The 18873-nt window shown below is 46.2% G+C and overlaps 1 protein-coding gene across 38 annotated transcripts in view; it reads right to left on the bottom strand.

Moving 5' to 3' along the window:
• The window catches only part of LOC110528361 (neurofascin), a 131628-nt gene that overhangs the window by 56122 nt on the left and 56633 nt on the right, over positions 1-18873 (bottom strand). For 24 of the 38 annotated variants that reach the window (XR_016497386.1, XM_036983948.2, XM_090241723.1 and 21 more), the window contains exons 2-4: positions 10659-10818; positions 7295-7312; positions 1915-2020 (exon numbers count right to left, since the gene is read on the bottom strand). Coding sequence is in view for 37 of the 38 variants with exons in the window: in XM_036983948.2 (XP_036839843.2) it covers positions 1915-2020; positions 7295-7312; positions 10659-10752 (218 nt within the window). In the remaining variant the exon portion in view is untranslated. The remainder of the gene's footprint in view (positions 1-1914; positions 2021-7294; positions 7313-10658; positions 10819-18873) is intronic. The other 14 variants (XM_090241714.1, XM_090241715.1, XM_090241702.1 and 11 more) reach the window with 1 other exon arrangement.

Here is an 18873-nt window from a genome sequence, read left to right on the forward strand (position 1 = left end):
AGTTGAAAGCATTCAGTGCAACTGGCTAGGTATCCCCTTTCCCAAGGTGGAAGAAGGAGGGGGCGGGGTATCATGTGGGTTCAGTGGGATCATATTGTAATGTCAGGAGAGCTGGCTGGCATGAGGTGGCTATCATGGGGCGGCTGGATGGATGTCATGGGTCACTGGATGGCTGTCATGGGGTGGCTGGATGGCTGTCATGGGGTGGCTGGTGGCTGTCATGGGGTGGCTAGTGGCTGGTGGCTGTCATGGGGTGGCTGTCATGGGGTAGCTGTTATTGGGTGGATGGTAGCTGGGTGGATGTCATGGGGTGGCTGGATGGCTGTCATGGGGTGGCTGGATGGCTGTCATGGGGTGGCTGGATGGCTGTCATGGGGTGGCTGGATGGCTGTCATGGGGCGGCTGGATGGCTGTCATGGGGCGGCTGGATGGCTGTCATGGGGCGGCTGGATGGCTGTCATGGGGTGGCTGGAGGCTGTCATGGGGTGGCTGGAGGCTGTCATGGGGTGGCTGGAGGCTGTCATGGAGCGGCTGGAGGCTGTCATGGGGTGGCTGGATGGCTGTCACGGGGTGGCTGGATGGCTGTCACGGGGTGGCTGGAGGCTGTCATGGGGTGGCTGGAGGCTGTCATGGGGTGGCTGGAGGCTGTCATGGGGTGGCTGGAGGCTGTCATGGGGTGGCTGGAGGCTGGAGGCTGTCATGGGGTGGCTGGAGGCTGTCATGGGGTGGCTGGATGGCTGTCATGGGGTGGCTGGAGGCTGTCATGGGGTGGCTGGATGGCTGTCATGGGGTGGCTGGTGGCTGTCATGGGGTGGCTGGAGGCTGTCATGGGGTGGCTGGATGGCTGTCATGGGGTGGCTGGATGGCTGTCATGGGGTGGCTGGATGGCTGTCATGGGGTGGCTGGATGGCTGTCATGGGGTGGCTGGAGGCTGTCATGGGGTGGCTGGAGGCTGGAGGCTGTCATGGGGTGGCTGGAGGCTGTCATGGGGTGGCTGGATGGCTGTCATGGGGTGGCTGGATGGCTGTCATGGGGTGGCTGGATGGCTGTCATGGGGTGGCTGGATGGCTGTCATGGGGTGGCTGGATGGCTGTCATGGGGTGGCTGGATGGCTGTCATGGGGTGGCTGGAGGCTGTCATGGGGTGGCTGGAGGCTGTCAGAGGCTGTCATTGGGTGGCTGGAGCCTGTCATGGGGTGGCTGGATAGTTTGGAAGTGAGGAATAGAAGTGGGGGTGGATTTAGGGGGTTAGGGCAAAGTGTTCCAATGAGTATTGGGTAGCGTTTTGGTGGGGTGCTGACAAGGTTCAGGTAGGGATTGGAATGGGGTCCAGGTGGAGGGTAGGGGGGTGAAATGGGGTGCAGGATGGCAGAGCAGTGCTGAGCTGGCCTATTCATGCTCACAATAATGACTGCCACCCTGTATAACTGTCACAGTCAGTCAGGGGAAGAGAGAGAGAGCAAGTGACAATGCAGGGTAACAGTAGGAAAGGGGGAGTTAAAGAGGGAGACAACAGGGAGATAGGACTGAAGGGAAACAAGAAAAGAAGGAGAGAGCTGGAGAGTAAATATGAGAGAAAAAGAATGAGGAGGGATAACAAGTGGAGACCCAGCTTCAGTGGGGTTAAAGTGAGGGATAGAACAACGGAGTCGGAAAGTATGCAGGATGAAGAGAGAACGAAACAATCACAAACAAAAAGACAATAGAATAATCAGAGAGAGAGAGAGAGAGAGAGAGAGAGAGAGAGAGAGAGAGAGAGAGAGAGAGAGAGAGAGAGAGAGAGAGAGAGAGAGAGAGAGAGAGAGAGAGAGAGAGAGAGAGAGAGAGAGAGAAATTAGAGACAAGCTGAGTGGAGGAGGGTGGCGACAGATGAGGGAAGGACAGAGAGAGGGATGGGTATTTATGTGTAACTCACGTTGGCACGGGGTTCCCCTTGGCCTCACATTCAATGATGATGTTATCTCTGGGATCAACAATGTAGTCCTTCAATGACTGTTTAATTATGGTGGGAGGCTGCTTCACTAGAGAGAGAGAAAGAGAGAGACAAAGGAGAGAAAGAATGCAAACAGAGAGAGAAAGAAAAGGAGATAGAGAGAGCAAGATTCAGCAGTAATGTCCGAGGAGGTGTGGTATATGGCCAACATATGCACAATGCGGAGTGCCTGGATGCAGCCATTAGCCGTGGTATATTGGCCATATACCACAAACCCCCGAGGTGGGTTATTGCTATTATAAACTGGTTACCAACATAATTAGAACAGTAAAAGTAATTTTTTGTCATACCCATGGTACATGTATACGTCTGATATGTCACGGCTTTCAGCCAATCACCAGACACCACACAACCCCACAGCGCAGACGCACACGCACGCACACGCACGCACGCACGCACACACACACACACACACACACACCAGCCATATCCAGGAGAAGTGAAGTGAGGAGGAGAGGATTGGGTTATGGTGTTGATACGGTGTATTCTCCCCTCCCTCTGGCCTTAACACAGCTGTGCTTACTCTTATTTAATTGCCCACTTAAGCCAGATGATTCCCCACTGTTTCTCTGCCCTGGTCCACTTCTAGATCACTGAGCACCGGGCACTCATTCCGCTCTGTACTGTCACCACACATCTACCAGACCCAGCCTCGACTGTCAGACGCAGTCGAGTCTATTTGTAGTGTATTTTAGGTTTAAAAAAGCTTCTGAAGTTAGTAATTTTCACTTTGAAATGTCATACTTGATTTTCCCTTTTGGAAAATGTATCAACCCCTACAACACTGTCCATTCATTATAATCAACATAATAATTCACATTACTGTTGCTGCAGGATTATTTTCCTGCTGTAGCAAACTGGCTCAAATTGAGATCCTAAATCTGTACACTGACACTACACACTATCAAGCCCAGCCTCAAAGAAAATTGCTTGCCTCCCCTCCCATTGTACAAAATAGCCCCAGATGAAAGAGATACTTCCTTGTCATGATGTACCAACATGGGAGAGAGGAACAACCGGTGTGTGTGTGTCATAAATCTTCTCCAGAGTAACCACAGTTTTAAAGGGAATAGCCCAAGTCCTATTGGAAGTCCCCTTGTCAAGATAGAAAGATTTCCGTTAAGAGAGAAAGAGGGAATTCCATCGCCCATTACTATTCTGTGTTTGTCCTCAGTTTGGGGATGCCGCCTGTTACCCAACTGTTCTTATGCACTACTGTAAACAATAGGTAACAGGCGGAGTCATCCATCCATTTGTGTTTCTATGGCAACCATACAAACACAGAGCTAGTTAATGTAAGCTGCTTCGGATTGGAAAATAAAACCTGCTCCTAGTAGGGCTGTGGCAGTCATGACATTTTGTCAACCGGTTATTGTCAAGCAAATAACTGCTGGTCTCACGGTAATTGACCGTTAATTAACATAAATACATTTAGCATTTCCTGGCTTCCACACACAGCCTACTGTCACGCCCTGACCTTAGAGATCCTATTTGTGTCTCTATTTTGGTTTGGTCAGGGTGTGAGTTGGGGTGGGCATTCTATGTTTTGTGTTTCTATGGTTTTCTATTTCTATGTTTTGGTCGGGTATGGTTCTCAATCAGGGACAGCTGTCTATCGTTGTCTTTGATTGAGAACCATACTTAGGTGAGCATTCACATGCCGGTGTGCTCGGTGCCAGCGTCCCGCATTTCCCGGGTGGAAGAAGGCATCCAGCCAGAACGGGTGGTGCCAGCTCTGCGCTCGAGACTGCCAGTGCGCCTTTCACGGCCCAGTGTATCCGGTGCCTCGGCCAAGGAAGAGGCTTCCTGAGTGTCTCCCCAGCCTGATGAGTCCTGCGCCCAGCCCAGTCCCTCCATAGTCGGCCTCCAGCCCGGAGCCTCCGGAGACGACGGCCTCCAGCCCGGAGACGACGGCCTCCAGCCCGGAGACGACGGCCTCCAGCCCGGAGCCTCCGGAGACGACGGCCTCCAGCCCGGGGCCTCCGGAGACGACGGCCTCCAGCCCGGGGCCTCCGGAGACGACGGCCTCCAGCCCGGGGCCTCCGGAGACGACGGCCTCCAGCCCGGGGCCTCCGGAGACGACGGCCTCCAGCCCGGGGCCTCCGGAGACGACGGCCTCCAGCCCGGGGCCTCCGGAGACGACGGCCTCCAGCCCGGGGCCTCCGGAGACGACGGCCTCCAGTCCGGGGCCCGCGGCGAGGGTCCCCGCACCAGAGGTGCCACCAAATTTGGGTGAGCCAGCGGTGGAGCGGGGTCTGCGTCCCGCACCTGAGCCGCCTCTGCGGGTAGATGCCCACCCAGACCCTCCCCTATAGTTTAGGTTTTGCTGCCGGGGTCCGCACCTTTGGGGGGATACTGTCACGCCCTGACCTTTTTTATGTCCTTTTTATGTCTCTATTTTGGTTTGGTCAGGGCGTGAGTTGGGGTGGGCATTCTATGTTTTGTGTTTCTATGATTTTCTATGGTTTGGCCGGGTATGGTTCTCAATCAGGGACAGCTGTCTATCGTTGTCTCTGATTGGGAACCATATTTAGGTACCCTTTTTCCCACCTGTGTTTGTGGGAAGTTTACTTTTGTTTATGGCACATAGCCTGTAGCTTCACGGTTTGTTTTGTATGGTTTATTGTTTTCGGTCGAAGTCATTCTTAAATAAAGTCAAATGTACGCTTACCACGCTGCACCTTGGTCCTCATCCGTCAACAGCCATGACACCTACAAGCCACTGATGCAGACCTTTGGAAAATCTACATTTAAAAAAGTCTAAATCCATGTAATATAGCCTACACCTTCACAATAAATCCATTATTTATTTTAGACAGGTCTAAAGGTACATGATATGGAAAAAATTTAGTATATTTAGGAAGAACAGAATAGCATACTCCAAATTATCCTTATTTTAGGCCCTGCTCTGACTATTCCATATGGCTGTGGGTTACACTAGTTCATTTAGCAGACATGATTTGCTTAGAATTCCATGTCATTATTTTAGTAAGAATAAAATTGAACAAAGCTGAATAAAATAGAAAGGATATTTTCTCCAATATTGGGAGTGCGCACATGCGGCTATTCTGTGAGCAGGTACGCCACTATGCTTAATTTTGAGTTATTAATGTAACTTTAGTTCTACAAACTTTGGGCTATATGTTTTGATTTTTAATACATTGTAAGGCTGTATGATGAGACTTATTTTTTGCACAGGCTGTAAACACTTCACCAGTCTCTCATTCACTATTTGACAAGCACTTGATAATGCCTTGATTTTCCGGGTGGCATCACCTTTGTGTGGCTGTAATGCCACCTAAAAAAAGATGCCTTTTGCGGCCAGTGGCCCTTGGGCTGATAAGGATGCGAAACTGTGCGCGTCATTATCCAATTCTGAGGAGCATATTGAAGATATTGGAAGAACTATCCACATTTACTTTTTGTCAGCCAACAAGATGAGTAGGACTAACGAACAGCAAAAACACTCGCCTGTCAATCCACTATCGCCAATAATACAAAAGTTGACCTATTATATTCTGTACAATAAATACATATTCCAGACATAGTCTGGGACAGTTGTGGGATGCGATAGATCCCAAATGAATACAACCACTAACATCAGAAAAACGGTTTTAAGCAATGAGGCTGACGCAACAGATCAGAACGTTTAGCTTAAGATGTTGATCAACTATTAGGCAATTTCTTCACATAAGTGCAGCAATGTGCACGCTATAAGTGTGTATGTTCCATTAGCAGGAAAACACCATTCTCAAAAGTGACCACAAATGTGATTTGCATTTTTTTGTGCATTTTTATGGTGAAAATTATCTTCCTCAAACTTGAAGCTCACGTGCTGCGTATGTATGCCAGTTAGGCTCTACACTCCTTGTGAAGCAGATTAATGTGCTTCATTTTACAAAGTTATTTGGTCACTTTAGTTGTTATGCAAACCTTATCAAAACATATAGGCCAGGCTACATGAAGTGTGCGACTATGATTTGAAGAAGTGCACTTTGCTGGGCATCATTCACAAGTGATAGGCTAATATTGTCCCCCATCACACGATTATCATGCACCTGTCTCGAAACAGGGGCAGCTGAAAATAGCAAATGGAGGATGCTTTTTCCCGTGGTTCATTTTCATGCCAGCCAGGTAGGCTATACTCCTGTTGTAAAGAGAAGCAATGTGCTTAATATTAGGCAAGTTGAGAAATAAACATGCGTAGTAGCCCTAGCCTATAGAAAGCTGATGGGATCCCCTCTGTTTTCTCATGTAATTGCATAGCCTATAGAGATGTTGCACAACATCAGCTCATGGGCTCTCATGAAGTGTTTCATTAGATTGGAATACATTTACATTTAAAGTGACTAGTAAATAGATCACTAGTCACTTTAAACAATGCCTCTCTATATAATGCCACTTTAATAATGTCTACACATCTTACATTACTCATATCACATGTATATAGTGTATTGAGACCCAATCACTGGACACTGTAATAAATGGATCACTAGTCACTTTAAACAATGGAACTTTAAATAATGCCACTTTAATAATGTTTACATATCTTACATTACTCATATATGTATATGCTGTATTTTATACCATCTACTGCACCTTGCCTATGCCGCTCGGCCATCGCTCATCCATATACAGTATTTATATGTACATATTCTCATTCACCCCCCTTTAGATTTGTGTGTATTAGGTAGTTGTTGGGAATTGTTAGATTACTTGTTAGATATTACTGCACTGTTGGAACTAGAAGCACAAGCATTTCGCTACACTCGCATTAACATCTGCTGACCATGTGTATGTGACCAATAAAATTAGATTTGATGTCAGAGTGCTGAGTGCTTCTAGAGTGCTGAGTACCCGGCAGTTAGCAAGTTTGGTAGGCTACTAATGACCATCAGCAGCATCAGAGCTTGGAGAAGCCTAATTACCGTGACTAAACGGTCATGTGGTTTTTGACTGCCATCATGCCTCGTGACCGCCGGTGTGGCGGCAATACAGTCACCACAACAGCCCTAGCTCCTAGTACTACACCATTATATCATTTACTGCTGTAAATGTGGGTTCAAATTGGTATTTTCATCCCCCATAGAGACAATGTAGAAACTGGATTGAGTATTACAGCAGACACAATACACTCTAAGAAGAAAAAGTGCTATTTAGAACCAATAAGGGTTCTTCCGCTGTCCCCATAGAACCCTTTGAATAACCTTTTTTTCCCTAAGAGTGAAGACAACGGACACAACAGAAAATAGACACAGTAGACACAATACAAAATATTACTGTGTTAATAAATAATACTTACAATCCTGCTGGATCTTTTCTGTTAGTCCCAAAGAGAGTGAGTGAGAGAGAAGGGCAGAGATAGAGATGTTGCAGGTGGTGTTAGTGATATTAGAGTGTTCCTTGCAACACAGGCCTATAGCTAGAGCATGTCTACAGTGTTAAACAATGTTAGTCACATACTGTAGTTACAGTTCTATTGTTATGGAGTAGGCATGTCATAAAATGTTATTCTACAAAACAAAGTTATTATACTGTTATATCCATGTTTTGTATGTAAAGTACATTTTGTTACTAGCGTAGCATAATATGTTTATTGACTACAGTGACTGAATATGTCCTGAAACAATGAAACTGAAACAATGAGATGTAAACTTACCTGTTGATGATTCCACAACGGGAAAAGGTTGATTGTAAAGGAGGGAGCAGTGGAGAGAGGGAAAGAGAGATATGATTTTCATCTGCTAGAATCAGCAAGTTAGTCATTTTCAAGAACAGTACAGATGAACATAAAATACACATATGTAATTATATTCCACTGCATAAATAATCTATCCCAAAACAGTACATTTACATTTATAATATATTTCATATTGTCTTCATGGCACTCTTTAGCTACCCTGTAAATGGCCATGGCTGACATACTGTCATTGGCATTATGGTAGTGGTCCAATGCTGTGTCTGATTGACAAGAGCACATTCCTCTCCGGAATTTCTGTCTTTACATGTACTAGTGAGTGTGTGTGTGTGTGTGTGTGTGTGTGTGTCCAAGGCTATGGGGGAACAGGTGGAACACCCAACCCCCACAGTTGTTTTATGATATTCATTGTGCCATATAGCCATGCCCATGCTGGAGGGAAATAACATAATAGGCTAACATGGACATGACAACCATCATCAATAGAGATCACCACTGGAAGCTGGGGGACAGAGGGTTGGGGGAGGGAAGGGGAATGACAACAGAGATAAATCCATCTGTCATCACCTCACTTTAGATACATTCAGTCCTATAGACAGCCCATGTTACCATTCAGTCCTCTCAGGTATAGCATTAAATGCACTGGGAGCACCAGAAGATTTGGGATAACCTCTCTGTGGTCTCTCAATGACCAGCGCTGATTCTCCCTCCCTCCCTCCTTCTTAATATGTTTGGGAGACGTCAGAGGGTTATGAGGGTACTATGCATTTTACTCTGTGGGTGGGGTCTTCTCTCTCTCTGTCCCCTTCTCTCTCCCTGTTGTGCGTGTGTGTGTGTGTGAGTCCTCTGTCTGACTAATTAATAGAGCTTTCTGAGGCCAGCGGTGAAAGGTTGTGGAGTATAAAGAGACATTGAGGGTGCTGTAGAGGGTAGATGAGGTGGAGACTACAGAGGTGATGACAGCTGATGGCCGTGTGTGTGAGATCGAGAATAAGTAGTGTGCAGGTGTGTTTGACCGCCAAATAGCAGGTGCCCATGGCACTTTATCCCGATCAAAACATTTTTCATAACACCACTGTGAGACATTCACAGCTATTATTCTCCTATGAAAAAAAAACGAGAGAGAAAGTAGAGAGAAAAAGGTCTCCTTTCCTTTGTCTCATACTTTCATATTAACACTGGAGTCAGTCCAATGGGAGGCACAAGCTTTTATACATGTTAGAATGGCCTGGTATAGGACGTGTGTGTGTGTGTGTGTGTTTGTGTGTGTGTGCGTGCGTTTGTGTGTGTGCGTGTGTGTGTGTGTGTGTGTGTGTGTGTGTGTGCGTGCGTATGTATGTATTGATGTTTTCGTTGAAATCTGACAAACTTTTACAGATGCACAATCGAGAGCATCCTGTCGGGCTGTATCACAGCCTGGTACGGAAACTGTACCGCCCTCAACCGCAAGGCTCTCCAGAGGGTCTGCCCAACGCATCACCGGGGGCAGACCGCACCACTACCTGCCCTCCAGGACACCTACAGCACCCGATGTCACAGGAAAGTAAAAAAATATAAAGGACAACAACCACCCGAGCCACTGCCTGTTCACCCTGCTATCATCCAGAAGGCGAGGTCAGTACAGGTGCATCAAAGATATTGAGAAACAGCTTCTATCTCAAGGCCATCAGACTGCTAAACAGCAATCATTAACTCAGAGAGGCTACTGCCCACATTGAGACCCAATCACTTCACACTTTAATAAATGGCTCACTAATCACTTTAAACAATGGCACTTTAAATAATGCCACTTTAATAATGTCTACATATCTTACATTACTCATATCACTTGTATATGCTGTATTTTATACCATCTACTGCACCTTGACTATGCCGCTCAGCCATCGCTCATCCATATACAGTATTTATATGTACATATTCTCATTCACCCCTTTAGATTTGTGTGTGTTAGGTAGTTGTTGGGAATTGTTAGATTATTTGTTGGATATTACGGCACTGTTGGAACTTGAAGCACAAGCATTTCGCGACACTCGCATTCACACCTGCTAACCATGTGTATGTGACCAATAAAATTAGATTTGATTGGAAATGTTGATTTGAAATGTTGATTTGATTTGAAATCAATGATGGGTAGTCAGAGTTGAATGGTTATGAGAAGATAGAGCCACCGTAGTCAGCCATACGTGAGAAACTGTCAAATGATTGCACAGTACTATGGAACAACCTACTCTATATGCATAAATGTTAATGTGCAGAGTTCTATGGTTCAACTGTAGATTTGAATATCGGTTACTGCTAAATTGGTTTCAGCTCTGTGTTGGATGAAAACATATACATTAAATTCATATTGAATTAGCATGCCATAATTCATAATTCAGTTGGTAGAATATACACTCGACTATAGTTAAACCATGCAGAAATTACTTACTTTAGATCATATGGATGGACTGAACAGATTCACTGGGTAACACATCAATATGTGTGAGTGTAAGTGTATGTGTATGTTTTATGTGTATGTGTATGTGTGTGTATGTGTGTGTGTGTGTGTGTGTGTGTGTGTGTGTAAGTGTGCACGCGGGATGGAGGATGGTCAGAGAGATGAGTGTATGTGACCTCAGTTCTAATGTTAAGAGATATCACTTTTCATGAAGCTGGATCTGCAGATGCAAAGACAGGATAACTGTGTTGTGTTTTACATAGAGTATACACTGTACATGTAAATATAAATCACTTCATTTCGCATGCTTTTTTCCTGAAGCTCCGTCTGTAAACGCCAATAGGTTAGTAAGGGATGTGGCATGAAACTTTGTTTCCTTCATTTTTTATTCACTGTCCTTCAATTCCAAAACCATTGTGTGGGTCACCGGTATCCAAATTGTATGAGAACCAAAGGTTTACGATAAAATATATATTATAAAACAATGTTTTGACTGATTTCATGTGTTTATGATTTGATTGATGGACTTACGATCAAGAGGAACCTCGATAGCAGACATTTCTTGCCACAGCAGCAGGAGCAACGACATGACAGACAGGACCCAAGGCCCGCCCTGCACCAACATTTCTCTCCTCTGATTGGATCTCCTCTCCTGTCACAACTCCTGGTTGGCTCCTGATACGGCTCTGACCTATCAGAGAGACAGAGAGATGTGTTTTCAGTATGTGTGGCTGGCCTACATCAGCAGCTGAGGCCCTTACTCCCCAGAGAGAGCTACCCAGAGACAATGAAGACATCACACAGAACAGTTCCACCTCTCCTCCAATCATCCACTCCCCCATTACTCCAAACCAGTATCAGAACCCCAGGCCCAGGACTACTCCTCTCCCTCCTTCTCCTAATGACCCCGACCTTCAGATCCCCATTCCTCCAGACCACAAGACCTCCAAACCCAGAGTACCAGAGCGCAGACCAGGGTACCATCCCAGTCTACTAACCCCATACACTCTGCCGACTAACCCCGTACACCCTACCTCCTAACCCCATACACTCTGCCTCCTAAACCCATACACCCTGCCTACTAAGCCCACACACCCTGCCTCCTAGCCCCATACACCCTGCCTACTAACCCCACACACCCTGCCTCCTAACCCCATACACTCTGCCTACTGACCCCATACACCCTGCCTACTGACCCCATACACCCTGCCTACTAACCTCATACACTCTGCCTACTGACCCCATACACTCTGCCTACTGACCCCATACACTCTGCCTACTGACCCCATACACTCTGCCTACTGACCCCATACACCCTGCCTACTGACCCCATACACTCTGCCTACCGACCCCATACACTCTGCCTACTGACCCCATACACCCTGCCTCCTAACCCCATACACTCTGCCTCCTAACCCCATACACCCTGCCTACTAACCCCATACACCCTGCCTACTAACCCCATACACTCTGCCTACTGACCCCATACACTCTGCCTACTGACCCCATACACTCTGCCTACTGACCCCATACACTCTGCCTACTGACCCCATACACCCTGCCTACTAACCCCATACACACTGCCTACTAACCCCACACACCCTGCCTCCTAACCCCATACACCCTGCCTACTGACCCCATACACCCTGCCTACTAACCTCATACACCCTGCCTACTAACCCCACACACCCTGCCTACTGACCCCATACACCCTGCCTACTAACCCCATACACCCTGTCTACTAACCCCATACACCCTGCCTACTAACCCCATACACTCTGCCTACTGACCCCATACACTCTGCCTACTGACCCCATACACCCTGCCTACTAACCTCATACACCCTGCCTACTAACCCCACACACCCTGCCTCCTAACCCCATACACCCTGCCTCCTAACCCCATACACCCTGCCTACTGACCCCATACACCCTGCCTACTGACCCCATACACCCTGCCTACTAACCCCATACACACTGCCTCCTAACCCCATACACCCTGCCTAATTACCCCATACACCCTGCCTACTGACCCCATACACCCTGCCTACTAACCCCATACACCCTGCCTACTGACCCCATACACCCTGCCTACTAACCCCATACACTCTGCCTCCTAACCCCATACACCCTGCTTCCTAACCCCATACACCCTGCCTCCTAACCACATGCACCCTGCCTCCTAAATCCATACACCCTGCCTACTAACCCCATACACCCTGCCTCCTAACCCCATACACTCTGCCTACTAACCACATACACCCTGCCTCCTAAATCCATACACCCTGCCTACTAACCTCATACACTCTGCCTTATGGATTCAATTCCTGTGGGGGACCAGTATGAAAAAAGAATGAACATGTATGCACTCACTACTGTAAGTCACGCTGGATAAGAGCGTTTGCTAAAGGACTAAAATGTAAAAAAAAAACGTACGTAGCAGGTGTAAAATAAACACCTGAAACTAGATCACTGACATACCTACAAAAGTTTGAAACTAGATCACTGACATACAAAAGTTTGGGAGAGGTGCACTGTTCAATTAATACAGTAAATAGATTTAAGATGGAGTGTCACCTTGTTAACAAAGATATTAGAGACAAGAGAAGATACAAAATCCCAAAGTCAATGAATGGAGGAACATATAACGCTCCACCCAGCAGATGTTATGCTGCGTCATGTGATCCCTTCACAAAGTCAGGGTATGAGTTCAGAAATGGGCCTATTTTCCTCAAAAGTACGTTATGTCACAATTGCAAAGCCTTATAATATTACAGAGAACAAGCTCATTATCTCACATCTCGGAAAATATTTGTAATGTTTGGTTTTTGAGCTAGCGCCCAATTGATTCCCATTCCCTCCTTGAAGGAGAGCTCTCTTTGTCCTAGAATTGTGGCCCATTGGCGATGCATAGGCAACATACACAATGGTTGGTAATACGATTCCAAACGAGTTTCCCATCTCCTCAAAAGTATCTCTTTTTCCACTTTCCCTGAAAACTTGAACATCCGGTTGTTGGTGACTCAGCAGAGGCTATCCAAACCCAGACCATTAACCAGTGATGCAGACTGAGATAAAGAGCCAGACGTGTAAAGAACCAAACTCAATCACACAGCAGCTGAAGACACTGACCATTTACCATTCACCTCCACTTCAACAAACGAAATCCATGGCAAAATACCAAAAACATTGCGCATCAATGTATTGTTTTGTTGCATCTCCTACATCAAAGGTACAGTGCATTCGGAAAGTATTAAGACCCCTTCACTTTTTCCTCATTTTGCTACGTTACAGCCTTATTCTACATTATGGCCTTATTAAATCTACACACAGTATCCCATAATGACAAAACAAAAACATGATATACTTTTTTGCAATATAACTTATGTAAATATCACATTTACATAAGTTTTCAGACCCTTTACTCAGTACTTTGTTGAAGCACCTTTGGCAGCGATTACAGCATCAAGTCTTCTTCTGTATGACGCTACAAACTTGGCACACCTGTATTTGGGAGTTTTTCCCATTATTTTCTGCGGAACCTCTCAAGCTCTGTCTGGTTGGATGGGGAGTGTCGCTGCACAGCTATTTTCAGGTCTCTCCAGAGATGTTCGATCGGGTTCAAGTCCAGGCTCTGGCTGGACCACTCAAGGACATTCAGAGACTTGTCCCAAAGCCACTCCTGCATTGTCTTGGCTGTGTGCTTAGGGTCGTTGTTCTGTTGGAAGGTGAAGCATTGCCCCAGAGCGAGGTCCTGAGCGCTCTGGACCAGGGTTTCATCAAGGATCTCTCTGAACTTTGGTATTGATCATATTTTCCTCGATCATGACTAGTTTCCCTGTCCCTGCCATTGAAAAACATCCCCACAGTATAATGCTGCCACCACAATGCTTCACCGTAGGGATGGTGCCAGGTTTCCTCCAGGCGTGACACTTGGCATTCAGGCCAAAGAGTTCTATGTTGGTTTCATCAGACCAGAGAATCTTGTTTCTCATGGTCTGAGAGTGTTTATGTGCCTTTTGGCAAACTCCAAGCGGGCTGTCTTTTACTGAGGAGTGGCTTCCGTCTGGCCACTCCACCAAAAAGGCCTGATTGTTGGAGTGCTGCAGAGATGTTTGTCCTTCTGGAAGGTTCTCCCATCGCCACAGAGGAACTCTGGAGCTCTCTCAGAGTGACCAACGGGTTCCTTGTCACCTCCCCAGACCAAGGCCCCTGTAAGGACAGATACTGGGAGACAAAAAGCAAATACAGGGAGTGAAAATGTAATAAACAACAGACAGGAAACAGAAGGGCAATCAACAAAGTGAAGAAGTCCAGGTGAGTCCAATGACGTTGATCTGTGTAATGATAACAGGTGTGCGTAATGATGGGCAGCCTGGCACAGAGAGGGGGAGTAGGAGCAGGCGTGACAGTACCCCCCCCAGAGCCGCCACCCGGCATCCCACCTAGGCGAGCCTGACAGACTGGCCGAGATGTGGGAGTTGAACGTGGCGGCTGGGGCGTGGGAGCCCGACAAACCGGCTGAGGCGTGGGAGCCAGACGAGCCGGTTGAGGCGTGGGAGCCCGACGAGCCGGCTGAGGCGTGGGAGTCCGACGAGCCGGCTGAGGCGTGGGGGCCCGACGAGCCGGCTGAGGCGTGGGAGTCCGACGAGCCGGCTGAGGCGTGGGGGCCCGACGAGCCGGCTGAGGCGTGGGGGCCCGACGAGCCGGCTGAGGCGTGGGAGCCCGACGAGCCGGCTCAGGCGTGGGAGCCAGACAAGCCGGCTGAGGCGTGGGAGCCCGACGAGCCGGCTCAGGCGTGGGAGCCCGACGAGCCGGATCAGGCGTGGGAGCCAGACGAGCCGGTTGAGGCGTGGGAGCCCGACGAGCCGGCTGAGGCGTGGGAGCCCGACGAGCTGGCTCAGGCGTGGGAGCCAGACGAGCCGGCTGAGGCGTGGGAGCCCGACGAGCCGGCTCAGGCGTGGGAGCCCGACGAGCCGGCTCAGGCGTGGGAGCCCGACGAGCCGGCTCAGGCGTGGGAGCCAGACGAGCCGGTTGAGGCGTGGGAGCCCGACGAGCCAGCTGAGGCATGATGTGGGGTGGGAGCCTGCCGAGCCAACCGAGGTAAGGAAACCTCTCGAACCAGCTAAGGCGTGGGAGCCTGCCGAGCCAACCGAGGCAAGGAAACCTCTTGAACCAGCTAAGGCGTGGAAGCCCGACGAGCCAACTGAGGCTACCCCGGTTCCTTCGGCAGCGGAAGCCGGACCCGACGTCACCAACAAAAACAAAAAACAAAAACTCCTTGATGCTTCAAATGTTGGTGTCAGCATTCTGTAAGTACAGACAAGAAGCAAGTACAAGCAGTGAACATTTAATAAACAACAAACAGGAAACATTACACAGAGATTATCTGGACAGGAGAAACAAAACAACATTAATGCTGACAAGGGGAAACAAACTGAGGAACAGACAGATATAGAGGGGCAATCAACAAAGTAAAGGAGTTCAGGTGAGTCCAATGAGCGCTGATGCGCATAATGATGGCGACAGGTGTGCATAATGATGGGCAGCCTGGTGCCCTCGAGCGCCAGAGAAGGGGGGAGGGAGCAGGCGTGACAGTCCTTCTACCCCGATTGTTCAGTTTGGCCGGGCAGCCACCTCTAGGAAGAGTCTTGGTGGTTCCAAACTTCTTCCATTTAAGAGTGATGGAGGCCGCTGTGTTCTTTGGGACCTTCAATGCTGCAGACATATTTTGGTACACTTACCCAGATCTGTGCCTTGACACAATCCTGTCTCTGAGCTCTACGGACAATTCCTTCAACCTCACGACTTGGTTTTTGCTCTGACACGCACTGTCCACTGTGACCTTATATAGAAAGGTGTGTGCCTTTCCAAATCATGTCCAATCAATTGAATTTGCCACAGGTGGACACCAATCAAGTTGGAGAAACATTTCAAGGATGATCAATGGAAACAGGAATCACCTGAGCTTGATTTCGAGTCTCATAGCAAAGGGTCTGAGTACTTATTAAAGGTTGACCGATTCTGATTTTTCAACGCTGATACCAATACCGATTATTGGAGGACCAAAAAAAGCTTTTGTTAAATCATCCCCCATTTGGCGAACGTTGCTGTCTTTGTTAGGAAGAAATGGTCTTCACACAGTTCGCAATGAGCCAGGCGGCCCAAACTACTGCATATACCCTGAATCTGTTGCACAGAAAGCAAGAGAAGTGAAACAATTTCCCTAGTTAAAAGAAATTCATGTTAACAGGCAATATTAACTAAATATGCAGGTTTAAAAATATATACTTGTGTATTGATTTTTATAAAGACATTAATGTTTATGGTTAGGTACACATTGGTGCAACGACAGTGCTTTTTTCGCGAATGCCCTTGTTAAATCACACATTTGGCAAAGTAGGCTTTGATTCAATAATAAATTAACAGGCACCGCATGGATTGTATGCAACGCAGGACAAGCTAGTTAAACTAGTAATATCATCAACCATGTGTAGTTAACTAGTGATTATGTTAAGATTGATTGTTTTTTTATAGACAAGTTTAATGCTAGCTAGCACCTTACCTTGGCTCCTTGCTGCACTCGCATAACAGGTAGTCAGCCTGCCACGCAGTCTCCTCGTGGAGTGCAATATAATCGGCCATAATCCCAAAATGCAGATTACCGATTGTAATGAAAACGACCTATAGTACTTTTGTAAATAAATATTTAAAACCATTCATAAATAATAATAAATATTTGTAATACTTTTGCAAAAATCTCTAAAACCTGGTTTTCGCTTCGTCATTATGGGGTATTGTGTGTAGATTGATGAGGAAAAAAATGATTGTATCCATTTTAGAATAAGGCTGTAACATAACAAAATGTGGAAAAGGTCACGGGGTCTGAATACTTCCCGAATGCACTGTACCTGTAGAATTATTACTCAAATAAGTCACTCCAAATCCTCCTGCCAAGAAAAATTATTAGGAAACTAACCTGAATATCAGCTATATATACACTTGGCAGAAGCTTACTTTAAACAGTACTTATGATTGAGTGTCACAGGAAGGCCATAAAGATCATCAAGGACATCAACCACCCGAGCCACTGCCTGTTCACCCCGCTATCATCCAGAAGGCGAGGTCAGTACAGGTGCATCAAAGCTGGGACCGAGAGACTGAAAAACAGCTTCTATCTCAAGGCCATCAGACTGTTAAACAGCCACCACTAACATTGAGTGGCTGCTGCCAACACACTGACACTGACTCAACTCCAGCCACTTTAATAATGGGAATTGATGGGAAATGATGTAAATATATCACTAGCCACTTTAAACAATGCTACCTTATATAATGTTACTTACCCTACATTATTCATCTCATAGGCATACGTATATACTGTACTCTATATCATCGACTGTATCCTTATGTAATACATGTATCACTAGCCACTTTAACTATGCCACTTTGTTTACATACTCATCTCATATGTATATACTGTACTCGATACCATCTACTGTATCTTGCCTATGCTGCTCTGTACCATCACTCATTCATATATCCTTATGTACATATTCTTTATCCCCTTACACTGTGTACAAGACAGTAGTTTTGGAATTGTTAGTTAGATTACTTGTTGGTTATTACTGCATTGTCGGAACTAGAAGCACAAGCATTTCGCTACACTCGCATTAACATCTGCTAACCATGTGTATGTGACAAATAAAATTTGATTTGATTTGATTTGATTTGAGTACAGTATTTCAATGCAGAAGCTTACTTTAAACAGTACTTATGATAAAGTACAGTATTTCAATGCAGAAGCTTACTTTAAACAGTACTTATGATAAAGTACAGTATTTCAATGCAGAAGCTTACTTTAAACAGTACTTATGATAAAGTACAGTATTTCAATGCAGAAGCTTACTTTAAACAGTACTTATGATAAAGTACAGTATTTCAATGCAGAAGCTTACTTTAAACAGTACTTATGATAAAGTACAGTATTTCAATGCAGAAGCTTACGTTAAACAGTACTTATCATAAAGTACAGTATTTCAATGCAGAAGCTTGCTTTAAACATTACTTATGATAAAGTACAGTATTTCAATGCAGAAGCTTACTTTAAACAGTACTTATGATAAAGTACAGTATTTCAATGGGGATAGATAACATGGGTTTTCTTTAACAAATTGCCTTGGTTTAAAAAAATGGAGGAAAACATGTATAATTTAGAGAGTTATTCTGTATAATAGTCTCATTTACCTTAGCATGTTAGGTTTTAGCTTCATTTATGCTACCATCGTTATCTGTATTTGTTATGATGTTCATGGTGACAAAAATTAGACCGCTTCCTCTAACCACTTCCAACGCTTTTTGAAAAGTTACTACTGAGAACACACACGCACGCATACATACACACACATACACACATTTATTCTTAAGTCACACATTAAAGACCACAGGCTAAAACACAACAGAGTGCACACATGAACAGAATCCACAGCATCTACTTCCCTGTCAGCAGATCAGATAGCAGATAATAGCAGTTACTGTGCTAGCTTTCTGAACCACAACCCAGCCACAACGCCGCCATCTTCACACTTCCTTATGGAATTGAGATAAAGAGCAACATGTTTGGCTCAACAATGTAGCTGGCCAGAGAGCAGAACCAGATCTGAAATCACTGGTTAACCAGGTTAAGCAGAACCAGCCATGGGCTACCTACCATTTTGGAACACTCGTGTGGACAACAGGGAGACTTG

The sequence above is a fragment of the Oncorhynchus mykiss genome, chromosome 7, assembly GCF_057628025.1.
Source record: "Oncorhynchus mykiss isolate SJ-2025 chromosome 7, ASM5762802v1, whole genome shotgun sequence".
Classification (NCBI taxonomy): Eukaryota; Metazoa; Chordata; class Actinopteri; order Salmoniformes; family Salmonidae; genus Oncorhynchus; species Oncorhynchus mykiss.